Below are 24,205 nucleotides of genomic sequence, written 5' to 3' on the forward strand. Positions count from 1 at the left end.
CGGGGGAGCACTGTCTACCCTGCTCCAGACTCTCTCCTTCCTGGGGACTGTGACCCCTTCTCCTGAGAATGGTGGCCTTGGGAGCAAACAGTTAGCACCATCCTGTCCTCTGGCCTCCTGCGGCCTTGACCAACACTACCCCTGTGGAGAAACCCAGCCCAGGTAGCTGGGTGGGCAGGGCTGGATGCTTCTGGCCATCACAATGACCCCACATATACCAGGCTCGGGCTCAGAAGGAACCTCCCTGCCCAGCTCCTGGGCACAACTGGGCAATGGCGAGACCTTAGTGACACTTTCTTCCCATCTAGCTGGGCCTCCTGCCTCTCCATGAACCCCTTTAGTCCAGTGGGGGCTCCCACAGCAGATTCTTTGGGCAGCACAACCAGGATAGCCTAGATCCTTGCGGGGAGATAAGGCAGGTACTTAGGGGCCATCTTTGGGACAACTGCTGGCACGGCCTTAGACTACAGAGAGAATGTCCAGGCCACGCCTTCCTCCTGCTCTGAACACACCACCGGCCATGCTCCAGCTCCAAGCCCTCTCCTGGGGACGTCACCAACTCCAGAATCCCCGTGGCCCCAACACTGGCAGCAGGGACATGATGCCTTTCGTTTCCCTGGAGAAGCCCTGGAGGCTGCAGGGCAGCCCAGTGTATGGACCTGCCCGGCAGACCTGAAAAGCTGAACCGCTGGCTCTAAGGAGACCCTCCCCCAGGAGTACCAGCCACAGAAGTCGGGGGGGGAAGAAGAGGCGACCACGTGAATGTAGACTCTGAGGGAGGTGTGCACTAAGCTCTTTGGAATGTCTACACGGGACCAAAATGAGACTTTGCTGAGAAGCCCTGGATCTGAGGGGCTACCCTACCGAGAGAAGAGAGAGGAGAGAGGGTGAAAGGGGCTTTTGAGATCGTCTGTTTCAATCCCTTTGTTACACAGGTGAGGAAACCAAGACTCTTAGGCTCCTGTGCAGGAAATTCCACCAGCTAAGGAGCAGGAACTCAAAACCAAGTGTCCCGACTCCCAGCTCAGGCAGCCTGTGCAGCGTCTACACACCAGCCTGTGCAGCCCGGCTCCAGTGCGGGCACCCCAGGTGCTCAGCACCCCCAGACCTAAATAACGGCCCCTCTGGAGAGCAACAGGCTGGCGGGCTACCCGGGAGGGCAGCACCCTCTACCAGCACCAGCACCCTCAGGAGCAGGCTGGGGAGTCAGCAGCTTCCTGAAATGCTTAATGACCTCACTCTGTCCCTCTGGAGAAGGGGAAAAGGCTCTTGTCCCTTTGCCGGTCTTGAGGGATTTTGGAAGGAGGCAAAGAACAGCATTTCACACTCCTCCCCATGACGCCGATGACCCCTCCCCACTAAGGATGGTTTCCCATGATCTATTTCCGTGCTCTTAGGTGATTAGTGAGGCCAATTTAGGCTCAACAGGTTCTACCACAATTCAGACAGCATTTCCCCATGTGCAAACTGGGAGGACTCTCACCTAGCAATTTTCACAACGCCTCATGTAACACGCAGCACATAATGGGTAGGAACAAGGGCTGGAGTAAGAGAAGACCAGGGTTCAAGTCAGGCTCTGCCACCTCCTAGGACAAGGGGCTGAGCACCTCCCTGTGCTCCATGCAGGCATCTGTGAAATGGGAGTAAGAACAGCACCTACCGCCCAGAGCTGTCGGGCGCAGGAGAGAGAACACAGGCAGAGCGGCTTGGCACAGGGCCTGGGAAAAGCTCAGAGGTGCTAGTCAGGGCTATTATGAATGACTCCTGACATTTCCTGGACCCCTTTGCCAATCTAGTCAAACCTACGGACCACTTCTCAGAATGTTTCTAAAGTGAATGAGATCAAATACTTAGAATTACGTGGGGTCAGATTCGCAGACCACCTGAACTCCAAGGAAGTCAGGCTCAGACCTCTGAGGAGGAGGGAGGCTTTAGCTCTCTCATTTTAGACTATCCCAAGGCCACTGTGGACCTGTCCCAATCAAAGCCCTCCCTGCGGGCCACGCACAGCACACGCTGGAGTCACCAGCAGCTGGATCCCAGCGCTGCCGAAGGAATCTCTGGGAACAGACTCTTCCCACAGGTGGCTCTTCCAGGCTTTCCCTCCTGCCCCGCTACCTCCCAGAAAGGCCTCTCTGTCCTCTGCGGCGCGGCCCATAGCGGTGGAACCCCTTCTCTCCCTCAAGAGCATTATTTAGCGCAGATGGGCATGAGTTGTGAGCCCTGCTCTCAGGCCCCAGTTGCGAGCAGCCAGAAAGTCTTCCCTGGTCTCTAACCTTACTGCGCCCGCTGCAAGGCGACACCTCCCTCCCCAGTACTATTCCACATCTTCCTGGCCCCTCTTCCTGCAAGGCAGAAGCAACACGAACTGACTTCAGAAACTCTTAGAATGACAGTGCAGGAAGGGCCTGCAAATCGGCAACTAACTTCCCAGGTGACAGAGGAGGACAGCAGGCCCAGAGATGTAAGAAATGTGTCCAACGACACCTGGAAAGGAGGGGCAGGGCCAGCCAGGGCTTCTGGCTCTCTACCTCCCACTAAAAAAAAAAACAGGAGAAATCTTGAGGGCTGCTCCTGAATTTAATGAGAGATGGAGTAAGGAGCCAAAGTCAGTAGTAAGGATCCAGGGGTCTTGGGGCCCCCGAAACACCAGAGAAGAAGGGAGCCATAGGAGTAGGGAGCCAAGTGGATGGAACCCCCAGAAACCCTGAGGCAGACCGTGCCTCTACAGCCTTGGGGGTCCAGAGCCCAAGTGGAAGGCACAAAGTGTCTCTCACTGGTGAGAATGGAGGTCGGCTTTGATCTTGGGCTGCCATGTGAGGGAGAAGGAGACTCACTTCTCCCAGCCCAGCCATTTCCAGGAAACACTTGGGCACCGCGCTAGGGGCAATTAAAAGGCACGATCACCATTCACAGTCTGCAGCTGTTGCGGAGAATGTTCACTCCACACCTGGGGTGGACAACAGGGACCTCGGGACATAACCCAGCCCTGAACGTCCAACAGAGCGGCCTGCCCACCTGCCCACCTGGCCACTTGCCAAAATCCCCCACCCCAGCTGGGGTTTAGCCATCTGCTCCCCAGCGTCTCAAGACATCCTCCCTCTCCAGACTGCCAGACTGCTAAGAGCTGGATTTGACTCTGGCTGGGGTAACAACCTCCCTCCTTTTGCACTAGACCCTTCTCTCAAGAATCCGAAAGCCCACTGAGGCCTTCCAGGGATGCTGGTGACACCCGCCGGCAGCTACTGGGCCCCATGACCACTGTCCACATGACCCCTCTCCACGCAGCCTTTACTCCAAGCATGGCCTGAGTCTGCTCCCATCAGCATCACCAGAGATGTGCTACCACGATGGTTCTGGGCTGCCCTAAAGAATCCGAACCTGGGAGAGGGAGGGGGTGGGGGCAAGCCTTGGGAACCTGCATTGAAATATATTCCTTTGGTAATTCTGACACAACTGAAAGTTTGCAAACTACTTTCTCACAGTGTCCCGGGGCGGCTGCACTCATTTTTGCTGCCAACCTGACAGCTGTTACAGCTGTGTGTGTGGACACAGTTAATCGGATTTCCTATCTGGCAGCTGTGCAGCAGGGAAGGGACAGCTGAGGGTCTCAAAAACAAGAAGAGGGGCTGAGGTAGGAGGGAATGGGGGCAGGGAAGGCTGTCTGAAGGGACGGGGTATGCAACTCTGTTCCTGAGCTCCCTTCTCCTGTTGGGCTGAAATCCCTGCAGGAAGGGAAACAGCTGACCAAGTGGTCCCCAGTATTTTTAGAAAATAATCTCCTCTCTGAAACCTCACAAGTCCCCCCAAGGCCAGACTGGTCTCTATTGTGTAGGAGCACAGCTTGGAGGTACAAAGGCAGGCCCACCACATGCGGGTGTGCAGGTTATACATTGCACAAGGGCACCTGATTGAAGGGACGAGCTGGGGCTGAGATTCCAGCCCACGGTCCAGTTGGTAGGCCATGCACTCTGGCATGAAGATATCTATCTGAAAAAGGGCCACTTTTTAAATTTTGCACATAGGAGCTCTTCTTGTGTGCGCTGGCAGTGGCCCTCCCTAGAGACCTGAATCCGAATCCCAGCTGTCTCTGTGACCGTGGGCAAGTTCCTTAACCTCTCTGATCCTTCTCAATTATACAACCTGGCTATTAATACCTCCCTAGAAGAGGTAAGGTAAGGAAAGCACCTGATATCCCGTCACTTAGTACACTCTATTAATTCTCTTCCCACCAGTCTCACCCTTCCTACCCTCCCCACACCCTACACCTACACACCCACACACCCAGCCAAGCTTGGTATGGTCTGAAGAATGTGAATAAGAATATCCAGGGGAAACCCCCATGCTGATCCACGGCACTTCTCAAACTCCCGGTACCCACAGCATCTTTTCCTGGCATCAGCAGGATGCACACCCTCCTGGCTGGGAAGGAGACTCCTCTTCCGTGCCGGCTCAGAATATCCTGCCCAGTCCAGGCCGGAGGGGAATCCAGGGCTCACAGAAAGGAGGCAGGGGGCGCCCCGGCATTGCATTCTGGGGAATCCCACCCTGGAGTTCAAGTTCCCAGACTCCCCAAGCTGGGACCAGGCCTAGATGAGGGGGTGCCCACTGTGTGCTGGGCTGTTGTGGGGGATCCTTCAAGGAAGACCTAAGATGGCACGAGACCTAAGCTGTGACCTGTCCCCCTCCTCAAGCAAGAGCAGCGGAGAGAACCCCACATCCCTCACGGGCTCCGTCCGCCAAGGTTCTGGCTCACCCCCTGGGGCAACCACATCTGTCTATTTACCCAGAGGGCCAAGCCCCGGAATAGAGCCTAGGAATCCTGCCATCAGCCCTGGACGCCAGCGCCTCAAGCATCATTCATTCATCCATGTGCCAGGCACTGTGCTAAAGCTGGGAAACGGCTGTGAACAAGAGAGCCAGAGAGCAATGGGTGCCCCTAAAATGGGGTTCCATACCTGCTGCTGGAGTAGGCAGAGGCCACCCCGGAAAGCCCCACTCCCCAGCCCCTCAGCTGCAGAGGACTGGCAACACACACTGCCCAGAAAGCATCCCCGGACACCTGCTCTTTCAGCCTCCTGCTCTTGCATCCTGTCAAGACATTGGGGGGAGGAAGGGAGACCAGGGTGCCTGGGCCCTCATGGCCATGTTTATCCAGGGTGGAATTTTTTTAACCCAAAGGTTAAAGTGTTTCTATTTGAAACATCTATTTACATTCCAGAGTAAAAAAAAAAACCAAGGCCTCCGAGCTCCCGGCCTATATCTGTCCCCAGCCGCGTCACAGACACGGCATCAGAGCTGCGCAGGGGAGAACATTCTTAGCCCTCTCCCCGAGCCGCGAGGTGACTCACACCTCCCTCCTGCCAGCATGGACCACGCCACCGCCACCGCGCAGAAGGCTAGGCAGTGTGTGTGCCGTGGGGGGACGAAGGGGAGACAGGGACCTGGAGAGAGAGACTGGGGGGGGGGGGGATCTATGCAGGTACAGGCAGCCTGAGGGAAGAGATGTGGGTAGCGGGGGTCCAATCTGCAAGGATTCTGGGGTTTAGCTTGAAAGAAGGTGAGAGAACATGCTGAGGAGGAAACCTCAGTCTGACCACCAGCTGCTGCCGGAAGGCAAGGGACAGTGGGAACAGGGCAGGAGGGGTGAACGGACGTGGCATCTGCCAAATGGGGTAGCGCTGCCCCCAAACAGATGCTCTGCAGTCAGTCCTTTACTTCCCAAGAGACACCTTGCCTGCTGGAGGCTTTGGGATGGGGCCAGCAGGTAGGGTCTTTAGCCAGAGCTATCGACTCAAGTAGACCAAGACTAGACCACCCTCCATGGTTACACTCCCTCCCAGGGGACTGTGTAGGGACTTTGCAGGGCTGGTGCCCAGGGTTGTGCCCCTACCCTAGGAGACTACATGGGCATCCCTGCCCAGGCAGATGGCAAGCCTTATTCCAAGGGTTTTCCAAATTTTCCCCAAACAGTCACCCTCTGACACATCTCAATTCAGCTGCAACCTTATCCCTGGATGGTTTAAAGCCAAATCTCACCAGCTCCCACCTTCCAATTCAAAGCCTGGGGCCCACGCCCACGTACCCAGAGGCAAAGACTCCCCATACATACACACACAGACACCCACACCCAAGTGCCAAGCCACTGTCAGGAGGGGCCAAGCGGGCGTGGATCCAGCAGGCCCCTCCCTCGAGGAAGCATCTTGTGGTGCCGGCCTGGTGGGAAGGCTGTGCCAGAAAGGCTTTGATGCTGCCAACAGGTTCCTGGGAGGGAGGGAAGGAGTGGCCCAGCTCTAGGGCACCCCACCCCCAGCCAAGAGCCAAAAAAGTCCCTGCCGAGAAGGTGGCGGGGCTAGGGGGTCCCAAGCCTGTATGAAGGCATCTCTTTGGCCTCATGAGATGGGAACAAACCAAGGCCTGGGGGAAGGAGGAATATGGGGGAGCAAAGACCTAAGGCAGCAAAGGCCCCCTGGTATCCCAGCTGCCAGCCTCTGCCTAACTCTACACAGCGGCACAAGCCTCCTCCTTAGGTGTCTGGTTCCCAGGGGACTCCTGACGAGGGACTTGCAGAAATCACTGCAATGGACCCTCTGCTCCTCAGAACCCAGCCAGAGGAGCGAAGGCAGCCTTTATTTGTGTGCACACTCAGCTATGGCTTCTGCCCCAGCCCAGACCTGGGGGGCGGGCAGCCTGGAGGCAGGTCACTGACCCACTTCCTCCCCTCTAACCATGGTGCCAACTAGGCCAGGATCCTCTAGCAACCCACAGCCCCCAGCAGGCAAGGCTGACCGTGCTGGAGGCCAAAGGGGCTTGAAGAGATGCAGCACAGTGCAGCCGAAGGGAGGGCAGGAAATCCCACCTCCCTAACTACCCATATTCTCAACACAAAGCCCCTAAGCAAGACCCTATCTGGGCGAGGCTCAGAGCCAGATACTCAGCCCCAGAGACAAGGATGCCCAATCGCAGAGGACAGGTGGGATCACCGAGGCACTTACCTGCCACAGGGATGCCGTGTAGAGGGGTCCGAGGCAGGATTTCCAAGGATGGTTCCCGGCCTGACATCCCATCTGCTGAGAAACAGGATTCCGTCTCATAGATGGTTTGCAGCATCTCCACGAGCCCCTGAGCCTTGGGCACCAGCAGCATGCCAGAGCGGGGGCCGCCAGAGGCGGGAATCAGCCAAGGGGAAGGTGGTCGGGCAGGCCCTCACGGCTCAAGGGCTCCCTCAGGCCACTGCTGCTGGGACCCGCACTTGGGGAGGCGCCTCAGCCTCATCCGGCCTGGGCACTCCTGGCAGCAGGAGGAGCCAGGAGGCCCCAGAGCTCCAGGCCCAGCTCGCCCCTAGAGGGGCATTGGACCACCGGCCTGCCCCCAGCTCTCAGGAGCTGGAGTATGGCAAAGCACTCAGGGGACAGGAAGGGGAGCTCAGCAGGCAGGCGGGCTCTCTGTGTTCCCTCCCAGCCCTGGGTGACAGCTCTGGGACCGGCTCCGTGCTCCTCCTTCCCGAATGAGCCGCCGGCAGCTGGCAGGAGACTGAAATAGCAGTTGGGGGAGGGCCCTGTCTATAAATAGGTGGAGCATGCTCAGGGAGCTGCAGGCTGGCTGCCAGGAGCCAGGGCCTGGCGGAGGCCCCACGGGGGGAGGCGCGTTCCACCCCAGGAGGAAGCGCCAGGCAGGGGGATGGGAACAGGGGAGGGCCTGCACTCAGGGCCAAGGCCACAGAGCCTGGTGGCCAGAGGCTAGGCTGGGGAAGGGCAGCACCGGAGGATCCATGCATCTGGGACAGCTCTGGTGCTGCTCTTGGCAGGCGAGGGGCTGGAGACCAAAACACAGCTCCATCCTCTATCTTCCCTCCTGCCTCCAGAGCATGTTTAGGAACAGGAGAGGTCTCCAAGAGGGCAGACAGGGCCACCTGGCCTAACCTTGCATCTTTCTTGGAGTTCTTCTAAGAGCCCGATAGAAGTTTGTTTAACATCTGCTCTCCCTCAGAGCTGAGAGGTGCCTCTTCAGCCCCTCAACCAACATAGAGACCCCTGGGCAGCAGCCAAGTGGCAGCTTCCTTCAACATATTGGGGTATCACCTCTGGCGGCTGCTCTGCTTCCTTCTAGGGGGCAGGAGACTCTTCCTGGACAGGACTCATCCCCGCCCAGGGAAGGGGACCTGGGCGCACCTGCCCATTCCCAGAGCACAGGGAGTTTCTCCCCTGCAGTGTGCCAGGTGGAATGCTAACAAGCAGCACACACATCACCTCATTTCTTCTGCACGATGACCTCAGGAGATAGGTGCAGATGGGGAAACCAAGGCACTGAGAGCGGAAGTCACTCACCCTTGGTCATATAGCCGCTTCAATGGTAGAGCTAGACGGCTTAGCTCTAACTGCCACAGCCCACTGCCGCCTGCACAACAGAGCGAAGCTGGGAGGAGCAGACTTGAGGCTGGAGGCCCTCTAAGAACAATCAAGAGGCTGCCAGCATCCAGCCTTCCTCACCAGTCCCAGACCTGGCAGGTCAGCTCCTGTTCTGGGGTGCTGCTGGGACCTCGGGCTGGTGCCCCGTGAGAACCGGCGATACCTACCTGCCCTGCCCACTGCTGGCCCATCCCTTCTCCTCAGATTTGCTTCCCACTGGTACAGAGATCCCACTTGGCCCCCTGACCTCACTGGAGCCTTTTAATAGCCTGGTTATTCCTGGGTCTGTGTCCCCCTCCCCCTTCCTGATGTCACAGTTGCTATTTTGGAGCCCCCTCCTGGCCCCTTCTTGCCCCCAACTCCAGGCATGGAGCCAGGGACACCTGTCCTCTCCCTGGACTGGATGACCTCACCCTCTTGTCGGGAGCCCGGGGGGAGCTGGCCAACCAAGGACACAGTGGCTGTGGGTCCTGAAGCCCATCTTCCCACCAGCTTCTGCCAGCCAGGGACGGCAAAGGGGCCTCCTGCCTCAGGTGGGGTGCACACTGACAGGGCAGGCGGCAGAGGTGGGCATTCCCAGGCTATAGGCTGGCTGGCAAGATGTATATTTGGGGGGCAGGGGGGAACAGGACCTAAACAAATATCTGAAGCCTCAGCTTCTTAGCCAAGGCAGGCTCTAGAAAAACGGTGATAGAGCAGGACCCCCACAGGCGTCTGAAATTGGTGGATACCTCAAGGTAGGTCATGGGACCTTGTTTACCACCCCCAACCACAAACTCATCCTGGCCAACCAGGTTCTCTAAAAAAGAAGGGAAGGCCAAGGTCTCCTCAGTGGGGTGACGGGCAGCAGACTCCAGGGAGCCCAGAAATAGCCCCTCCCAGCCCAGGACTCCACCCACCCACGCTGGGAGCAACCGGAAGGGCTGGCTGGCCCTGTCCTGGCTCTCTTGCCTGCCCCAGGCACGGGAGAGTAGCAGGGGAGCCCTGTTCTGGAAGAGAGGAAGTCACCAGTTATGATGATTCAAAGCAGGGCCTCCAGAACCTGGGGCAGCCAGAAACCTAAGGCATAAACTCCCTGCTTAGGGAAGACAGGAGCACCCAGGAGACTGGGCAGCCAGAAGTGGCCAAAGCCAGGGGCTCAGGGCAATTCCCAGCACTGTTATGATCTACAGTAACAGCCAGAAGTGGGAAGGGAACTGTCACACACAGCCAGACAATCCTCAGTGCAGTTCCAAGGGAATAAGAGGGGAGGACTGGGATGGAAGCAAGTGTCTTCTTTTACTTCCGAGATTCAAATGATGTCACAGTATCTTCCTAATGCCTAACCTTAATCCTTCCTGCTCTATAGCCCCTTTCCTTGTGGTTCATGTCTCTCCTGCATCCCCACTCACCCCATGTGTCACCCTACAAACCTTACAGAGCACCCACCAAACATGGGGTACATGAGCCTCATCCGGAGCCAGCACCATCCCCTCAGAAGCACAGTGACCTTGTTCCGTCCCTCGGAAGCTTAGGATCAGGCCTCCTAACCCCCTACATCTCGAGGAAGGGAACCCTCCTGGCTCCTTGTGCTCCCCCAGGCTTCCTTGTCCTGGACCCCAGGACTGGGGTGGGGCCTGACCCAGAGGAAGAAAGCAAGGTCGGCTTTGTGTACAATACAAAAGCCAAGGGCTGGCCCAAGAGCACCCCGGATGGAGTGTGGGGTGCCAGCTTCCCTGGGGTCCTAGAGACATTAGGCCCGCCTGCCCTCCAGTTTCCTCCTGCCCTTTGAGCCCAGTCATGCTGGAGCCCGCTGGCATCGCCTGGGAGCTGCCATATGCCAGGTCCCATGCTAGGTGCTGGCTGAACCCTCTCATTTGAAACCAAGCCCAGGAAAAACATAAACACCTACTTTGGCATCTTCACATCCCCTCAGGGTTGACCCTGCCTCCTCCCACCATCCCATCTGAGCCTTCCATCCCTCTGAAAGGATGGAGCAGGGAAGAGGAAGTGGAGCAGACCCCGATCTCTAGTGAGCACAGAGGTGCGCGGGGGGCTCCTAAGTGGAGAAGTGACAACAGGAGTCCACTTCCCAGACCCCCAGCCCACACTGGCACTGACCCACTTTCTCCTCCTCAGGGCTGGCTCCTTCCCCAGGGGCTGAGAGGCAGAGCCTGAGCTGGAGACTGGGAGGCAGGACGCCGAGGTTCCTGGCTCCACCCCACGCCCATGCCCCAGTTTCTCTGGTCACCCAGAAAGGAGGGGGCAGCTGCCCGCCCTCCCTCCCTCCTGGGAAAGGGAAGGAGAGAAAGTGTGGAGTATGCTGGGAGGTGCTGGGCAGGCAGGTGTTGTCATGAAGCTTGTCTCCCTCCCACGCTGCGGGTAGGAGCCTGGCTGCCTTCTCCTGGGGCCTGTCACCATCGACACTGGCTCGCATGGTGCGCCTCACTCTTGCCCTCTCCTCTGGGCAACAGCAGAGAAGGCAGGGCAGTGACCAGAGCAGGCCTAGGTCCCAGGTCTCGGGTCAACCCCAGGCAGGGGGCAGATTCCGCCAGTCCTTCAATCCCACTGAGGGCAGCAAAAGTGACCAGTTCCAGAAAAATAGAGAAGCCAGACACCCGGGAGTGGACTCCTCAGGGAAGCGGGCAGCCCCCTCAATGGGCTCTGCCTTTACCCAGGTGACATGCTGGCATTTGGCCCACCCTGGAGGCAAGCTGGTCAGCTCCCACTACCCAGGGAGGGGAGCTAAGGCCAGAAGTAAGCAGCCTCGAGTCTCTACCTGCCGCCCCTCACCCAGAACTCCCTCTCACTGGCTTGTTTGCTATGAGAGCAGAGATGAACCACCTTCTATTTTTCTCCTGTTTTCCCACAGGCTGAGCTCAGGGTCTCACGTGTTGCGGGTAGTCAGCAAGGACTTATCAAATAGGAAAGCTCCTGCACTGAAAGAAGTTCAGGGGAACCCCAAAACAGTGTTATTCTGTGCCCTAAGGAAAGAGGAACAAGTCTTTGGGGATTTGGGAGAGGATGGGAGTGCTCAGGCCCTGGGGACTAACCATTGTCATCGCGCCCACCTCTCTCCCAGCCTGTGGTCCCTTGCTCTTTCTGGGCCTCTGAAGGGTGTCCACAGGGGAGGCAGACACCACATACTCCAGCTACAATGCCTGGCTTCATTTTACTTCTGTGAAGTCCAAAGGCACATGGTATCCAAGGCTCTGCCTGGCGCAGGGCACCTGCAGCCCCAACCCAGATGCCACCCTGAGCTCTGGGATTAGCAGATGCCAGGCCCCTTGAAGAGGACGAGCTGTGTGGAGGTGGCTGTCCCCAGAGCAGCTCTAACCACAAGAGGGAGAGCCAGTCCTGGAGCCCCAGGAAAACCCAGCAGGAAGGGCCTCAGGGGGGTGCTCCCAAGGAATGACCCCAGTTCTGAGGCCTCTCCATAGTCCTAAAATGAGGTCCCCAGTCCCTACTCCCCTCCTTCTCTCCCTCCTTCCCAAACACGAGAAGACAGCATCTCCCCCTACTGGGGGGAGCTGGAAAGCCAGACAGAAGGCACAGCCGTTCTATAGGCCCCACTCAGGAGGCTCCTCCTGGCAGGGCTCAGCAGCTCCCAGGCTGCCAGCCTCCTGGGCTGGTGGAAGCCCCCAGCTACTACCACACTCCTGCCAACCCTGGCAGAAGTAGCTGCAAGGGGAACTGGGACCACCAGAATCTGAAAAGGCAACCCAGTGACCTCATCCATCCAAGGTTGATTATTTTACCCTTTTCTTAAGGGACATGTCCTTCCCAAGCCATCAACAGATACCTCTGGGCAGCTCTGTTCCCTTGGCCACGGCTTAGACCCCAGGCCTGGTGTGACTGGAGATGGCTCCTGGACAGGTCAGCATAGTAGCCCAGATGGCACTCCTCCCAGGCACAACTGACCCTGCCAGGGGGCAGTGTCCAGCTGAGATGGGCAAGGGAGTGATGAGAACCCACCAGGCTCTCCTCTCCCTTCACCAGCCCAGTCTCAGGGGAGGAGGCAGGAAGTCAGAGCTCAACAACCTACCCTCCAGCATGGGAGTCACACACACCTCTCCACATCTAACAGCTGGCACGGCCCCTACAGGTGGAATGAAGGCAAGGGCAGAGGTGGGAGGATCTGAGAGGGAAGCACAACCCCCGAGGAGGGGGTCATCAGGCAGAGCTGCCTGGGTGGGTCTCAGGAGTGCAGCCTCCTCCAGCTGGCACTCCCCTCTGCCTGCAGCCTATGCCCTGGGCATGTGCTGGGAAGGGAAAGGGGGCGCAGCCTTGACCAAAACAAATGGCACAAAGCCAAACATCCCCACCAGCCTCCAGTTTCCCTGAGTCTGCTGGGCACCCCAAGACCCTGCTCAGGGCATCTCCCACATACCGTCAGCACCGGGGCCCCACAACAGAAAGCACTAGTCCAGCAAAGTGACGAAGAAGAAGGAGAGGAGAGGGGCCTGGGCTCCTCCTTGGTGCTGCCTCTGTGTCTCCTGTAAATGGGTTTCATCTCTAGTTTCCCTAAAGAAGAAAAAATATCCCTCCACCTCTACAGACCAAGATGTGGGGCACAGGATAGGCTTGTTGAGCAAGAAGGGCTCTGAGCCTTTAAGACTGCACAGAAGACGGCGGCCACGGAGAGAAGGCAGTCATTACTTTGACCACACTGACCCATGACCCTCCTGTGAAACTCCTGAGGGTCCAGCTCAGGCCACTTGGACACATCCTCATGGGCCTACACCCAGACCCACCCACACAGAAAGCTGCCTGGGTCCCACCCAGAGACTATTTCTGGCAGCATGAGGCAGGCTCCTAGGAGCGGAGAGGAATAGGAAATCTCAGAGTCAAAGACCCCAAATTAGGAATCTACCATGTGTAGGGCCCAAGAGGAAAAGGGGTGGTGGACCTGACTCAAAGGAGGGAGCCAAGAGTCTTCTAACCCACCCCAATACCACACACCCCAACACAGACCAAGGCCAAAGACCCCGCAAACCTCCCCTAAGAAGAAAGTATGGGTCACAGAGAACCATGCCACCAGGAAGAGAGCCACCACCACAAAAAGGAAGCCTGGCATTCAGCTATTGTAGGATCTTCTTCCAACAGCATCTCCAGGCCGCCCAGAGAGGCTCAGGGCTCCACACCCCCTCTCAGGCCTTGGTGAACAGGACAGGACAGAGCTAAAACTAAAGGCCCCCTTGTTGAGAGGGTAGGCATGGGGACAGAGCTGGACCCATGCCCTCCAAGGGCCAGTCCAGACTGTTGACCCATCGATTCTCAGGTGTAACCATGATCAATAACTTCAGGTTCACCTGTCCTTTTCTTGCAATGCTTCTCCACTCCTGACCCCCTTGTTCCCTTACAGCTCAAACTGGCCTAGACTCTCAACATGCACAGCCCATTGCAGCCAAAGCCACCCGGGGTGCCCTTCTCCAGCCTCCCAGCTCTTACCCGACTCGGTGGGAGAGTTCATGCCGGCTCTGGGCCTGCAGGAAGCTGGCGTTGGGGGCTGGGACGGGAGGGAATGGAGCTGCGGTGATGTCAAGAAAGACAGACGATAACAGACAGACGGACGGGACAGGAGCCCGGGGCCGCTGTGCCTCTAATGCCCATCCGAGGCCATCCTTCGGGGCGAGGAGGCAGTCAGGCACTCAAAACGGCATCCCTGGGGAGAGAGGGAGCAGGGTTAGAGGTCCCCAACTCAGGAATCTGGGAGTTGAAGACCTCAGAGCTTGTCAGTTTACACCTGGGGAAGAGAAGGAGGGACAACTGCCCGGGGCACAGAGGAAATCGGCAGAACTGGACCCAAGCTTGGTTTATTCTCTTTCTAACTGGTGAGGCTGCCAGCACTCAAGGGAGGAGAAATGGCTACAGGAGTCCCTCCCAAATAAACGCCTTTTCAAATGGCAGCGCCCACTGCCAGGTGGAGAGACCTTATAGACTCCCAAGGGCCCCCAAATGGGACTGGATGTGCACAAAGGAGACAGTGCAGGGAGGCTCTGAACTCTGTCCACAGCCGTGGGGGACGCAGGGCTGACCCGGAGTCCCTGGTTACGGGAGAAACTGGCATCCCAGCCCCAGCAGCCTGAGTTGGGACTCTCGGGTGAGTGTCATCTCCTCCTACTCTCTAATCCCTGTGCCAACTCTCGAAACGTGAGGTGCTTCTATCTTGGTCTCTCCCACTTACCCACTGGTCAGGGAAAGAGGGAAACCCTCTTCTACACATAACCCACGCTGTTTCCAGGAATTCGGAAAGGCAGAGGTGTTCACCCCACATCCAGCGCCCCCCAGACTTGGGTCCCGGGCCTAAGCCCAGGGCTGTGTGTGTGTTGTGCAGGTTGTGCCCTGTGCAGGGTCTGAAATCCAGCCTGTAGTCTCCCTGCCAGGCTATGGGTCACCCAGGCTGAGTCCAATCAGAATAAGAGACACATTTTTCCAGTTTGTACAAAGGCACCAAAAGGCCCAGCTGTAGGGTAATATAGTAACAGAGGATGTCCCAGTATTAAAAGACCATGAGTTTGACAACCTGTTCCCACTCCTCCCAGAGCCAGTCCTCAAGCCTCAGATACTACACACTCACCCACCCCCTGAGCCCATCCCTAAACGGCCCATGTTCCACCCCAGACATGATCTCATTCATTTTCTTCCAAATGAAGGTAAGCCCTCTAAAACCCAGTGAAGTTGAGGTAGCAGGAAGCGATCAGATGAGGCTGAGAGGAGCTGGATGTTTAAGCTCTAACAATGCTCCCAGCCAGGAACAGGCAATCAGCCCTGCCTCTGGATAGCCCCTCCTCCTGGCAAGAAAAATTCTCAGTAAGCCTTGAATTCTCATCAAGGATTCCCAGGAGTAGGGTCCATATGGAGCAGAATAGCCTTGCAGTCAGCCATGGCAGGGACACAGAACACACACACGCACATGCACACATGCCCATGCACGCATGCACACACACTAGGAAGACTCCAAGTCTTCATAGGCCTACTTGCTGCTTGCTCTTACCCACAGGGTTTGGACTGTAGCTGGAGAAAGGTGCATGCAGATTGGGGAGGTGGGAGGAGGCAGAGTGAATGAGGCTGAATGGCTCTCAACAGGCACAGGTGTGGGGCAAGGACAAACGAGGCTGTGCAGGGCTGGGGCCAACCTCAGGAATGCAGCAGGTGGAGCTGCTGGTGCTGTGGCAGGGCCAGCGTGGGCAGGCAGCTCAGCCCGTGCCCAGCCTGTGCCCACCCGGGCTGGCGCCCAGTCCTGCTCACACCCTTTCCCGTGGGCTGTGGTACACAGCTTCAGAAATTCCCACGATTCCCAGCAGCCCAAGTGGCCCAGCCCATCTGCCTAATAAAAGACACCTCCACAGCAGGACGCTCAGAAGGGGCACAGCCTCAAAGGTACAAAAACTAAGTCAGTATCGGTCCTGAGCCCCCATCATCCGCACCCCCTGGGGAGAAAATGAGGGGTTCCTAGAACACCCAAGAGCTCGGGATTCCTCCCCACCCTGCAGGATGCAGCAGACCCCTGGACCCTGTCCACCTGCAGAGTGGCTGCCAATACCCCCATGAAGCCACCCACCAGCCCAGGAGGCCTCCCTCCATGCGAATCCCTCCATGGGAAACAAAGCCGCATTCACTGCCTAATCAGGACAAGTGCAGATTCTTGCCTGGGGTGGGGCATGAAGTGGAAAAAGGGCAGCGTGATGGTTAAAACCTGAGCTATTTGGTCCCTCCTCGGCCAGAGAAAAATCAGGGCTAACTATTGTTATATGAGGGTCTCCGTGGGCAGCTGGGGACCAAGAGCTGTGTGGCTCCCGAATGGCAAGTCAGTGAGCAGCCCAGCTTCCTTGACACAAGTATGCAGACCCCAGGGCCCTGTCCCCGCCCCATCCACTCTCTCAGTCAGACCCTGTCCCTCCCCAGGATCCAAACCCACCTCCAACGTCCAGCCAGAATGGCCGGGCAAGGAATGAGGAAGCCGCTCACCTGTCAAGCTCATGGCTAAGCCAGGGCAGTTAAGGCAAAACTCCCCCCCCCCCCCACCCCATTCATGAGCAATAAAAACTCTGGCAGAGGGTGGGGAGAGAGGGGCAGACAAGTGAGGGAGATACCGAGTCATGTAATGCCCCAAAGGCCACAAGTTTATAGTGCTGCCCTGCAGGGATCTCGTCCCTCAAACAACTCCCTCAGAATTCCTGGGGAGTCAGGTGTCCACTTGAGGGCCTCTCTGGAACCAGCACCACCTGGCAGCCTTCAGACACACCAGCTCTGGCCCTGCTACAGGCAGGCCCAAGTTCTGAGCACTGTGGCCAGGGTCCCTCCCCAGGTCACAGGCGGCCAGGTGAGCTGTCTGAACCAAATCCTGTGAACCTGAAATTGCCCACAACCTGATATCTGCCTCCAAAGACTTCATCAGAACGCTACTAGCCCAGACATCCCGTCCAAAGGCGCAAAGGACCTCTCCTGACTTGGACATGGGAGACCATTTCTCCCAGCCTCCCAGAGCTTCCACAGCCTTGTACCTTCCCCAAACTGGGCCACCAGAAGCCTGGGATTCTCCGAGCCACGAGGGGTAGCTGACTGGGATGTCCAGGCCCCAAACTAAGAGGTGGGGGGAGGGGGAGGAACAACAGGGGAGGAAAAAAGGCACCAGGCTGACAAATTCATTTTTGCAATCAGCCCATTTCTGTTTGTCTGCTCAGACGCAGCTCCAGGCATCTGCACAAACCAGATGGAGGAGGCTGCTATTTCTAGAAAAAAAAAAGGGGGGGGTGGGGGTTGAGATGGGAGGGAGGGAGGGAGGGAGGAGGCAGAGGCAGAGGGCAGAAGACCTGGTCTGTTTGCCCTAAAACCTCAGGCAGAATGATACCCCCTCCCAGCACTACCAGACAGGGTCCCCATTCAAGAGAGGGCTGGGGCCGGGGCTGGGGTGAGGTGGGGTAGGGGAGAAGAAAGGCAGAGAAAGTTTAATTAGCCCAAGTCGGCTATAGGCTACAATAGGCCCCCTCACAGGCTGCATCAGGTTTTCATTCATGAGCAAGCGACAGTGCTCCAAAAATGCCAAGAACCGCCCCCCCTTGCAGTCTCTCCCCCACCCCCCCACCAACAGGAGTGCGTCCTCTAGCAGGCTGGCTGAGCCTGATGCCGTGTTCCAGACATCCCTCCTCAAAGGGATGTGAGTAGGAAGAATTAATTATTAAAGAGCAGCTGGTACTTCGGCACCGACTGTACTCCCCCCCCCCAAGCTCCTATAGCTGGCCCCCCTCCCCCCTTAAGCAGAAACACAAACTACACCCCCTCCCCCCAATCCTGGGCCCCGTTTATAAACACACAGCTAAGATGCCACCCCTAGGGAAGGGAAAGCAAACCTTTGTCTCCGCAGCTACTTGGAGGGGGTGGGGCATGTGATACTGCTGCCCCCCCCCCCCCCCAACTCCCTCCAAATTACGGGAGCCAGCCACAGAGGAGGAAATGCTGGGAAGGAAGGAAAGGCTGGCAAAGAGCTGACGTCCTCCATCCTTGCCCCCAAGTCACTTGCACCTGGTATCTGTCTCCGGCTCCTGGTGAGCATACGGAGTGGAGAGACTGGGGGCCCATTCCTCTAACTCAGAGAGACCCCTGTCGGCCTTGCCAAGACATGGCCCAGATCCAAGTCCAAGGGACGACAGAGCAAAGAGAGGATTCCAGAGAAGGGGCAGGAGGCAAACCAAGATCTCCCCAAGCTCTGTGTCTGGAGTGAGAGGTGGGAGGGAAGACTGGAATGACGAAGGAGGCAGCCCCCAACATGGCTCACCCACCATCCCTAGCCCAGCACCTCAAAGCTAGTAGACTCAAAGGTCCCGGTACCTGGAACACAGGTTGAGGACCCTCTCGGGCTATATCCTGTGAACCTGAAAAGGCCCAGGGCAAGACCCAGACCCGAGCTCAAGTCCTGCAAGTCAGTCTGGTCAGGAGAGGTCTCGCTGGCCAAGACTCCTGGATCTCCCATCCCCGGCCTCCTTTTGTTCCTATGATCTGGCTCCCTTCTCCCCTCCCAGTTGGACCCTGAACCCAATCACCACCCCCAATAGCCAAAGCTAATTCCAAGCTCCAGAAGAACAGTGGTCACTGCCACAGTCTCTGAGCATCCCCCAAAAGCAACTGCAGCTGCTACTCATCACCTCATCTCAGGCGGCCAACAGTGGGGGTATCAGGTGGTCACCTCCTCCCCCAAGTGGAGCACCCCCATCTTCCCTTCTTCTCCCCCACCAACCAGACTCCCAGATGAATTACTTATCACCCAACCAGTCTCATCTTCCCCAGGGACCCAGAGAAGGGTGAGGTAGGGAAGCGGCCTCCCCCCAAGTTAAAAGACACAGGCAACATCACCGCCTCCATGGGATACAGGCCCAGGATGAAAAATGAGGGGCATCCACCCCAGGCCAGAAGCGGGGAGCTCGAATCTCCTAGCTCTCTCGCTCTCTCGCTCTCTCTCTCTCTCTCTCTGGCTTCAGGGTGTCAGACGGGAGAAGAGGGTGGGAACAAACGCAGTAAGGCCTCACGGGGGAGTGGATGAGAATAATGGGAGAGAGGAGAACTAAAGTGGGCCCGTCGGCCCCCTCCTCTTGCACGAACTCAAGGACACAAAATGAAGACCGCGTTCTTAGGTCTGGGGAGAAGCGCTGTGAGGTGGGCAGCGCTCCTCGAGTACCCAGAAAGGGGTGTCCAGCGAAGAGGGGTCTGCATAGAATCTGGGTGCAGGACTCAAAATCGCTCTGCAACCCAACATGCGCCACTCGGTAGGGGGCAAATCAGACCGATCCGGCCGTGTTCAGGCCGTTTGGGACTGCGGGTCGCGGGAAGGTGGGCCCTTCCCTTACCTGCATGGGAGGGGCGGGGAGGGGCGCGCGCAGCAACCCCGAGGCCCAGCTCCCGGGCTGGCGATGCTCCCGGGGGACGCCGGCCAGCGCCAGGAGCCGGGAGGAAGGAAGGGGGCGCGGGGCGCGGAGCGCGGGGCGCGCGCGCGGGGGGCGCCCGCGGACAGCGACGGCAGGAGGAGGTGCGCCGCCTCGCGTCCCGGGGGCCCGGGGGAGGTGGGACCCGGGTGGTGCGGTGCGCTCACCCCCTGTGGATCGAGCTCCAGCTTCGCGGGCGGCGGCGACAGCAGCAGTGGCGGCGGCAGCGGCGGCAGCGCCTCCCCGACGGCTCCTCCATCTTTGCGGCGGCTCCTCCGGCTCCGATCGCCGCCGCCACCAACAACAACATTCGGAGACGTCACTCCCGTCACGTGACCCGACCCAGAGCTAAAAATAGACTTCCCCCCCCCCCCCCGCCGCTTCATCTACCTCCAACCCCTCCCCTCCCTCTAGGCCCTCCCTGCAGGGCGGGGCCAGCGGCGCCACTGGAACAGCTCCTTAAAGGGCTGGTACCCGGCGCAGAGCGGGGCTGGGAAGGGGGTGAAGGCCAGGGATCGAGCCCCGCGAATGGTGCTGGAAGGGGCGCTGCGGGCGGCCGGGTCTGGCTGCTGGGGCTCAGCCTTGGGGACGCCTGATTTTCCTCCCCGCGCTTCCTCGACTTCCTTTTCGAACTGTGGATGGTGCAATCGTCGCCTGCTTAGCTTCTTCCTAACACGCCCTACTGGGGTGGGGGAGGGGAACTGGGGGCGGATTACTAGGGGCTAGGGGGGTCCTCGGAGGCCCCAGCCAAGGTGCCAGCCTCGGGGTGGGTGGCTGGGACGGATCTTGAGCTCTGACCTCACACACTACATCCGTGTCAGGGGGGAAAAAAAAAAAGATTGGGGAAAGCCGGGGGCGGGGGGGGGGGTGGTATGGTTGTAACAGCCCAAGGCCTTCCAAAGGGAGACTTCCGGTCTCTGATGCCATGCTTATCTACAACCTGACTTTGGTGCCATTCTCATCTACAGCTCTCCTTAGGACACCATATGAGTATGTGTGGTTAAACCTAGACAGTTTGTCAATAGTCCAGTAATTCCACTAGCAAATTTTATTCTAAGGAAATAAATATGCCTCCAAAAATGAATATGGAAGGAAAGAGATTGTTTACAATGACATGAAAAGTTGGAAACAACCTAAATATCCATCAGTAGTAAGGGACTGGCAAGTAAACTAGGGCACGTTCATTCAGTGGAATGCTCTCCAGACATTAAAAATGATATGTCTATAATGACCTGAAAAGATGCTTATGCTATATTGTTTTCTTGAAAATCAGGATTCAAACTAGGAACTATAGAATGGCTCCGTTATTGTAAACAACAAACTAGACCCATATGTCTGAGTATGTGTGTATAGGAAGAAGCCAGGAGAATAAATACCAAAATATTTACCTTTGTTTTCTTATTTATCTTTTCCTGTATGCTGAAGTTTTGCTACTATCATGTATCATCTAATCAGAAAAAGTAAGTGACATACATAAATATTTCTGGAGCAAATGACAAAGATTGTTTCTACAAGGTATCTCATAAATCAGTTCCCTCTCCAGCCCCAGACACATCTACAGCCCCACCCCTTGTACTAAGCCAAATCACTCCTCAGCTCAGATACTACGTCTGCCTCCCCAATTAGTCCACTCCCTGCACCCATCCTAGCCTTCTTCCAAAACCAGCGTGACTTTTAGAACACAAATCTAATCAAAGAGAGGGTTTAAAACCATTCCAATTTTCTCACTGAAATCTGTATCTGGCCCAGAAAAGTGGATTTTAAACTTTAGGGTTCTTACAAATTAACTGAGGAGTTTGTTCAAAATGCTAATTCCTGAACCCCATCTCCAGAACTAACTTCATATATGCTTTTATTGATTCTGATAACAATTTGTAAATATATATCTATTTATGGCATTATTGGTTCAGTGTCCACCTCTGTACGCTTCTTGAGTGCAGAACCCACACATTTCCACCCAGCAGTGCCTGGAACAAAACAAGATTTAATGAATATTTATTAAAAATGGAATGAATGAGCATTAAAAGGTTAAGCCGCCCTGACCGGTTTGGCTTAGTGGATAGAGCGTCGGCCTGCGGACTGAAGGGTCCCAGGTTCGATTCCGGTCAAGGGCATGTACCTTGGTTGCAGGCACATCCCAAGTAGGGAGTGTGCAGGAGGCAGCTGAATCGATGTTTCTCTCTCATCGATGTTTCTAACTCTCTATCCTTCTCCTTCTCCCTTCCTCTCTGTAAAAAATCAATAAAGTATATTAAAATAAAATAAAAAAAGGTTAAGCCAAGGTGAGCATTTTTTGACTGGACAAGGGACTCTGAGCAGAAAGCCTGCCCCCACCAAGTTATCCCATGTCACTCCAAGACAGGGATCCTCCTGACAGTTCCGTATTGATGGTGCCACCCATTTGCTATTACTTTTATTCAACCTATGTTGTCTCTTGTTGGGTTGGGTTGGGTTGGCATTTTGCTTTCTCGGTCCTTATGTTTTGCCTCCCCAAACAGAGTGTGAGCCACTTGAGAAAAGAGGTAAGATCATATTTCCTGTTGCCTTTCCAGCACCTATTACATCACCTTGCACATAGCAGGTACTCTGTAAAGACTCTGGGATACTGAAGACTGGAATTTCTTCTCTTGAGATCTCAGAACATGAGAACAGAATCCTCCATCTGGTATGACATATGTCAATGACTATCTTGCGGAACACCTGCTAGGCACTTCTGATTCCGTAGATGAGAGAAATAAATAACTTGCCCCAAATCACGGAGTTCATGCAAGCAAGAACAGGGATTCAAATCTAGTCTCTCTGTCCCCTAAACACAAGGAACAGGGCCTGGGGCAGCTGGGCTCCCAATTCCAGCACTCTAGTCCCCTTTTCTGGAGGTCCCTGAGACTATCGCCTTGGTCCCCAGTGGTCAAATGTCCTAGAAGTTAATATAACTCACCATTTGGGGCCCTGGCTAGCCCTCAGGTTTCCCCTTTTCAGCTAAGTGTGGGTTAAATAATTCTGCATTCATTCTACATGTTTCTTGAGCGCCTGGGTGCTAGGAATATAGAAATGAATCGGTCTTTAAGGAACTTAGAGTTCCTCACAGAGAATAAAATGTCTTTTGTTATGAGTCCCTAGGGCAGGCCCTTGCTAGGACCATTTACCATGGAAACAGGTGTCCTGGGGCTGTCCTGCTAACCACTCCCTCAGTGTCCCCATGTAGACCTTCTGACCCTGGGACCCAGTGGTGAACTTGGCTTCTTAGTAGAAGAAAATCAGTCTTGGCGGAGAGCCAGGTATTTAACCTGGCAGGTTGGAAGCACAATTGGACTTTGAGAAGAAGGCATCAGGGCTGGGGAGGGGAATGAGGAGTGTTAGGCAACACCCTTAGGGGCTCGGGAGTTGCTACTCCTGCCTGGAATCACGAGAAGAGTCCTGGCCAGTACTGGGAGCAGGAGAGAGAGCAGTGTTCCTCCCTGCTTGGTGGACACTGCTGTACTGACCGCTAACCCATCTCCTCCACACCCCCTCTCACTCACCCAGGGTCTGTGCCCTCTGAAGTTAGCATTGCTTGGGGAACAGGCAGGATACCCAGTTCCAATGTGCCCTCCCTCGCCTTCAAACTCTCACCCAGAATTTCTCCTGCGGTGGAAATCCTCAGATCCATGGGCAGGATTCCAGAGGCCCTGGGACCCTCTGGCCAGTGTGGTCTAGCTCACATTTCCTTCTCTGGTGGGACAATACTTAAGGGGCCCTGATGGCCTCCAATGAGTGTCTGGGGTGGAAACAGTCTAGTTCTGCCTCAATACAGCCTCTGGCAGGAAATAATATAGAGCAAGAAAGAACTGAGCTGCTAAACCCAAGCAATTCACTAGGTCTCTGTGAAAGGAAGTGTGCATTCTTTAAGCTTTTACTTTTACCGAGGGCAGCTTGTACCTAAGGCACCTTGTTCCTATTCCATTCAGCAAGAACGTGTTGAGCATACTGACATTATGGCATCAGCCGGGGCTTGGGCTTCATGTCAGGGACGCCTCTATTGAGGACATCTCCACGATCTCTGACCTCTCAGGACAGGTCACTGGTCTGGGTCTGCAGGTGTCTGACATCGGCATTGACTCAGGGGCAGGGTTGGTGGGTGGTGGGGACTGTGGCGCTTTGGGGGGAGGGGGAGGCTCTGGGTTCCCGGTCTTTTTTAGTTTGGGTAAAGCGCAGTTCTGTAAGTGGGAGCCTGATTGTGCCACTTCTTATCTGTGTGTTTTTGTTAAATGATGTTGTCTCAGGCGCCTCAGTTTGTGTACCTCCCTTATAAGTCTGTGGTGACAAAGTACACACACAAAAAAGCTTAGCACAAAACCAGGCATCGCGACAAATGGTCATTAGGATTGCTACAGGGGGAAAAATGAAAGAAAATTTATGAGGCCAGCACAACGCTAGGCACTGTGGGGCCGACACATAAACAAACAAACAGGACAAGAGATGAGAAAGCCTGGGTCCTAGGATCAGCTCCATCCCTGTGTGCTGTTGGATAAGTCGTTTCCCCTTCGGACCTTAGTGTCCTTATCTGGGACACAGAACTCGGACGTCTACTCTCTAAGGTCCCTTTCAGTGCGGACACTCGTGAATTCCCGCTTGGATGTGATGGCAGATGTGACCACATCCAGCATGGTAGTAGGCTCCCATGTTTAAGCTGGGCCTTCATTCTTTCTGGATGCGTTAAGGTCCAGTCCTGTCAACAGGCTTTTTACAATAGGCTCAAGATCCAGAAGAGAATTTATTTCAGGGAAAAACAATTCATGTGCCCCAGGCACAAAGCAAAGGCGTGTCTTTCAGGACTGAGTTATGATGCGAGTTGGACTCAGGATGCCTGAGTTTGGCCCAGGTCTCCCTGTATGACATTGTACAAGTCCCTTCTTCTCT

At 56.1% G+C, this 24,205-nt stretch overlaps 1 protein-coding gene across 11 annotated transcripts in view; it reads right to left on the reverse strand.

The window, feature by feature from the left end:
• The window catches only part of HDAC5 (histone deacetylase 5), a 34,223-nt gene extending 14,590 nt beyond the window's left edge, over positions 1 to 19,633 (reverse strand). For 6 of the 11 annotated variants that reach the window (XR_009449249.1, XR_009449250.1, XR_009449252.1 and 3 more), the window contains exon 1: positions 6,996 to 7,125. Coding sequence is in view for 7 of the 11 variants with exons in the window: in XM_059670336.1 (XP_059526319.1) it covers positions 6,996 to 7,110 (115 nt within the window). In the remaining 4 variants the exon portion in view is untranslated. Of the gene's footprint in view, positions 1 to 6,995; positions 8,250 to 13,838; positions 14,053 to 19,473 lie in introns of those variants that run through there. The other 5 variants (XM_059670334.1, XM_059670329.1, XM_059670333.1 and 2 more) reach the window with 4 other exon arrangements.
• Positions 19,634 to 24,205: the final 4,572 nt, after the last annotated feature.

Source organism: Myotis daubentonii, chromosome 16 (assembly GCF_963259705.1).
Source record: "Myotis daubentonii chromosome 16, mMyoDau2.1, whole genome shotgun sequence".
NCBI lineage: Eukaryota > Metazoa > Chordata > Mammalia > Chiroptera > Vespertilionidae > Myotis > Myotis daubentonii.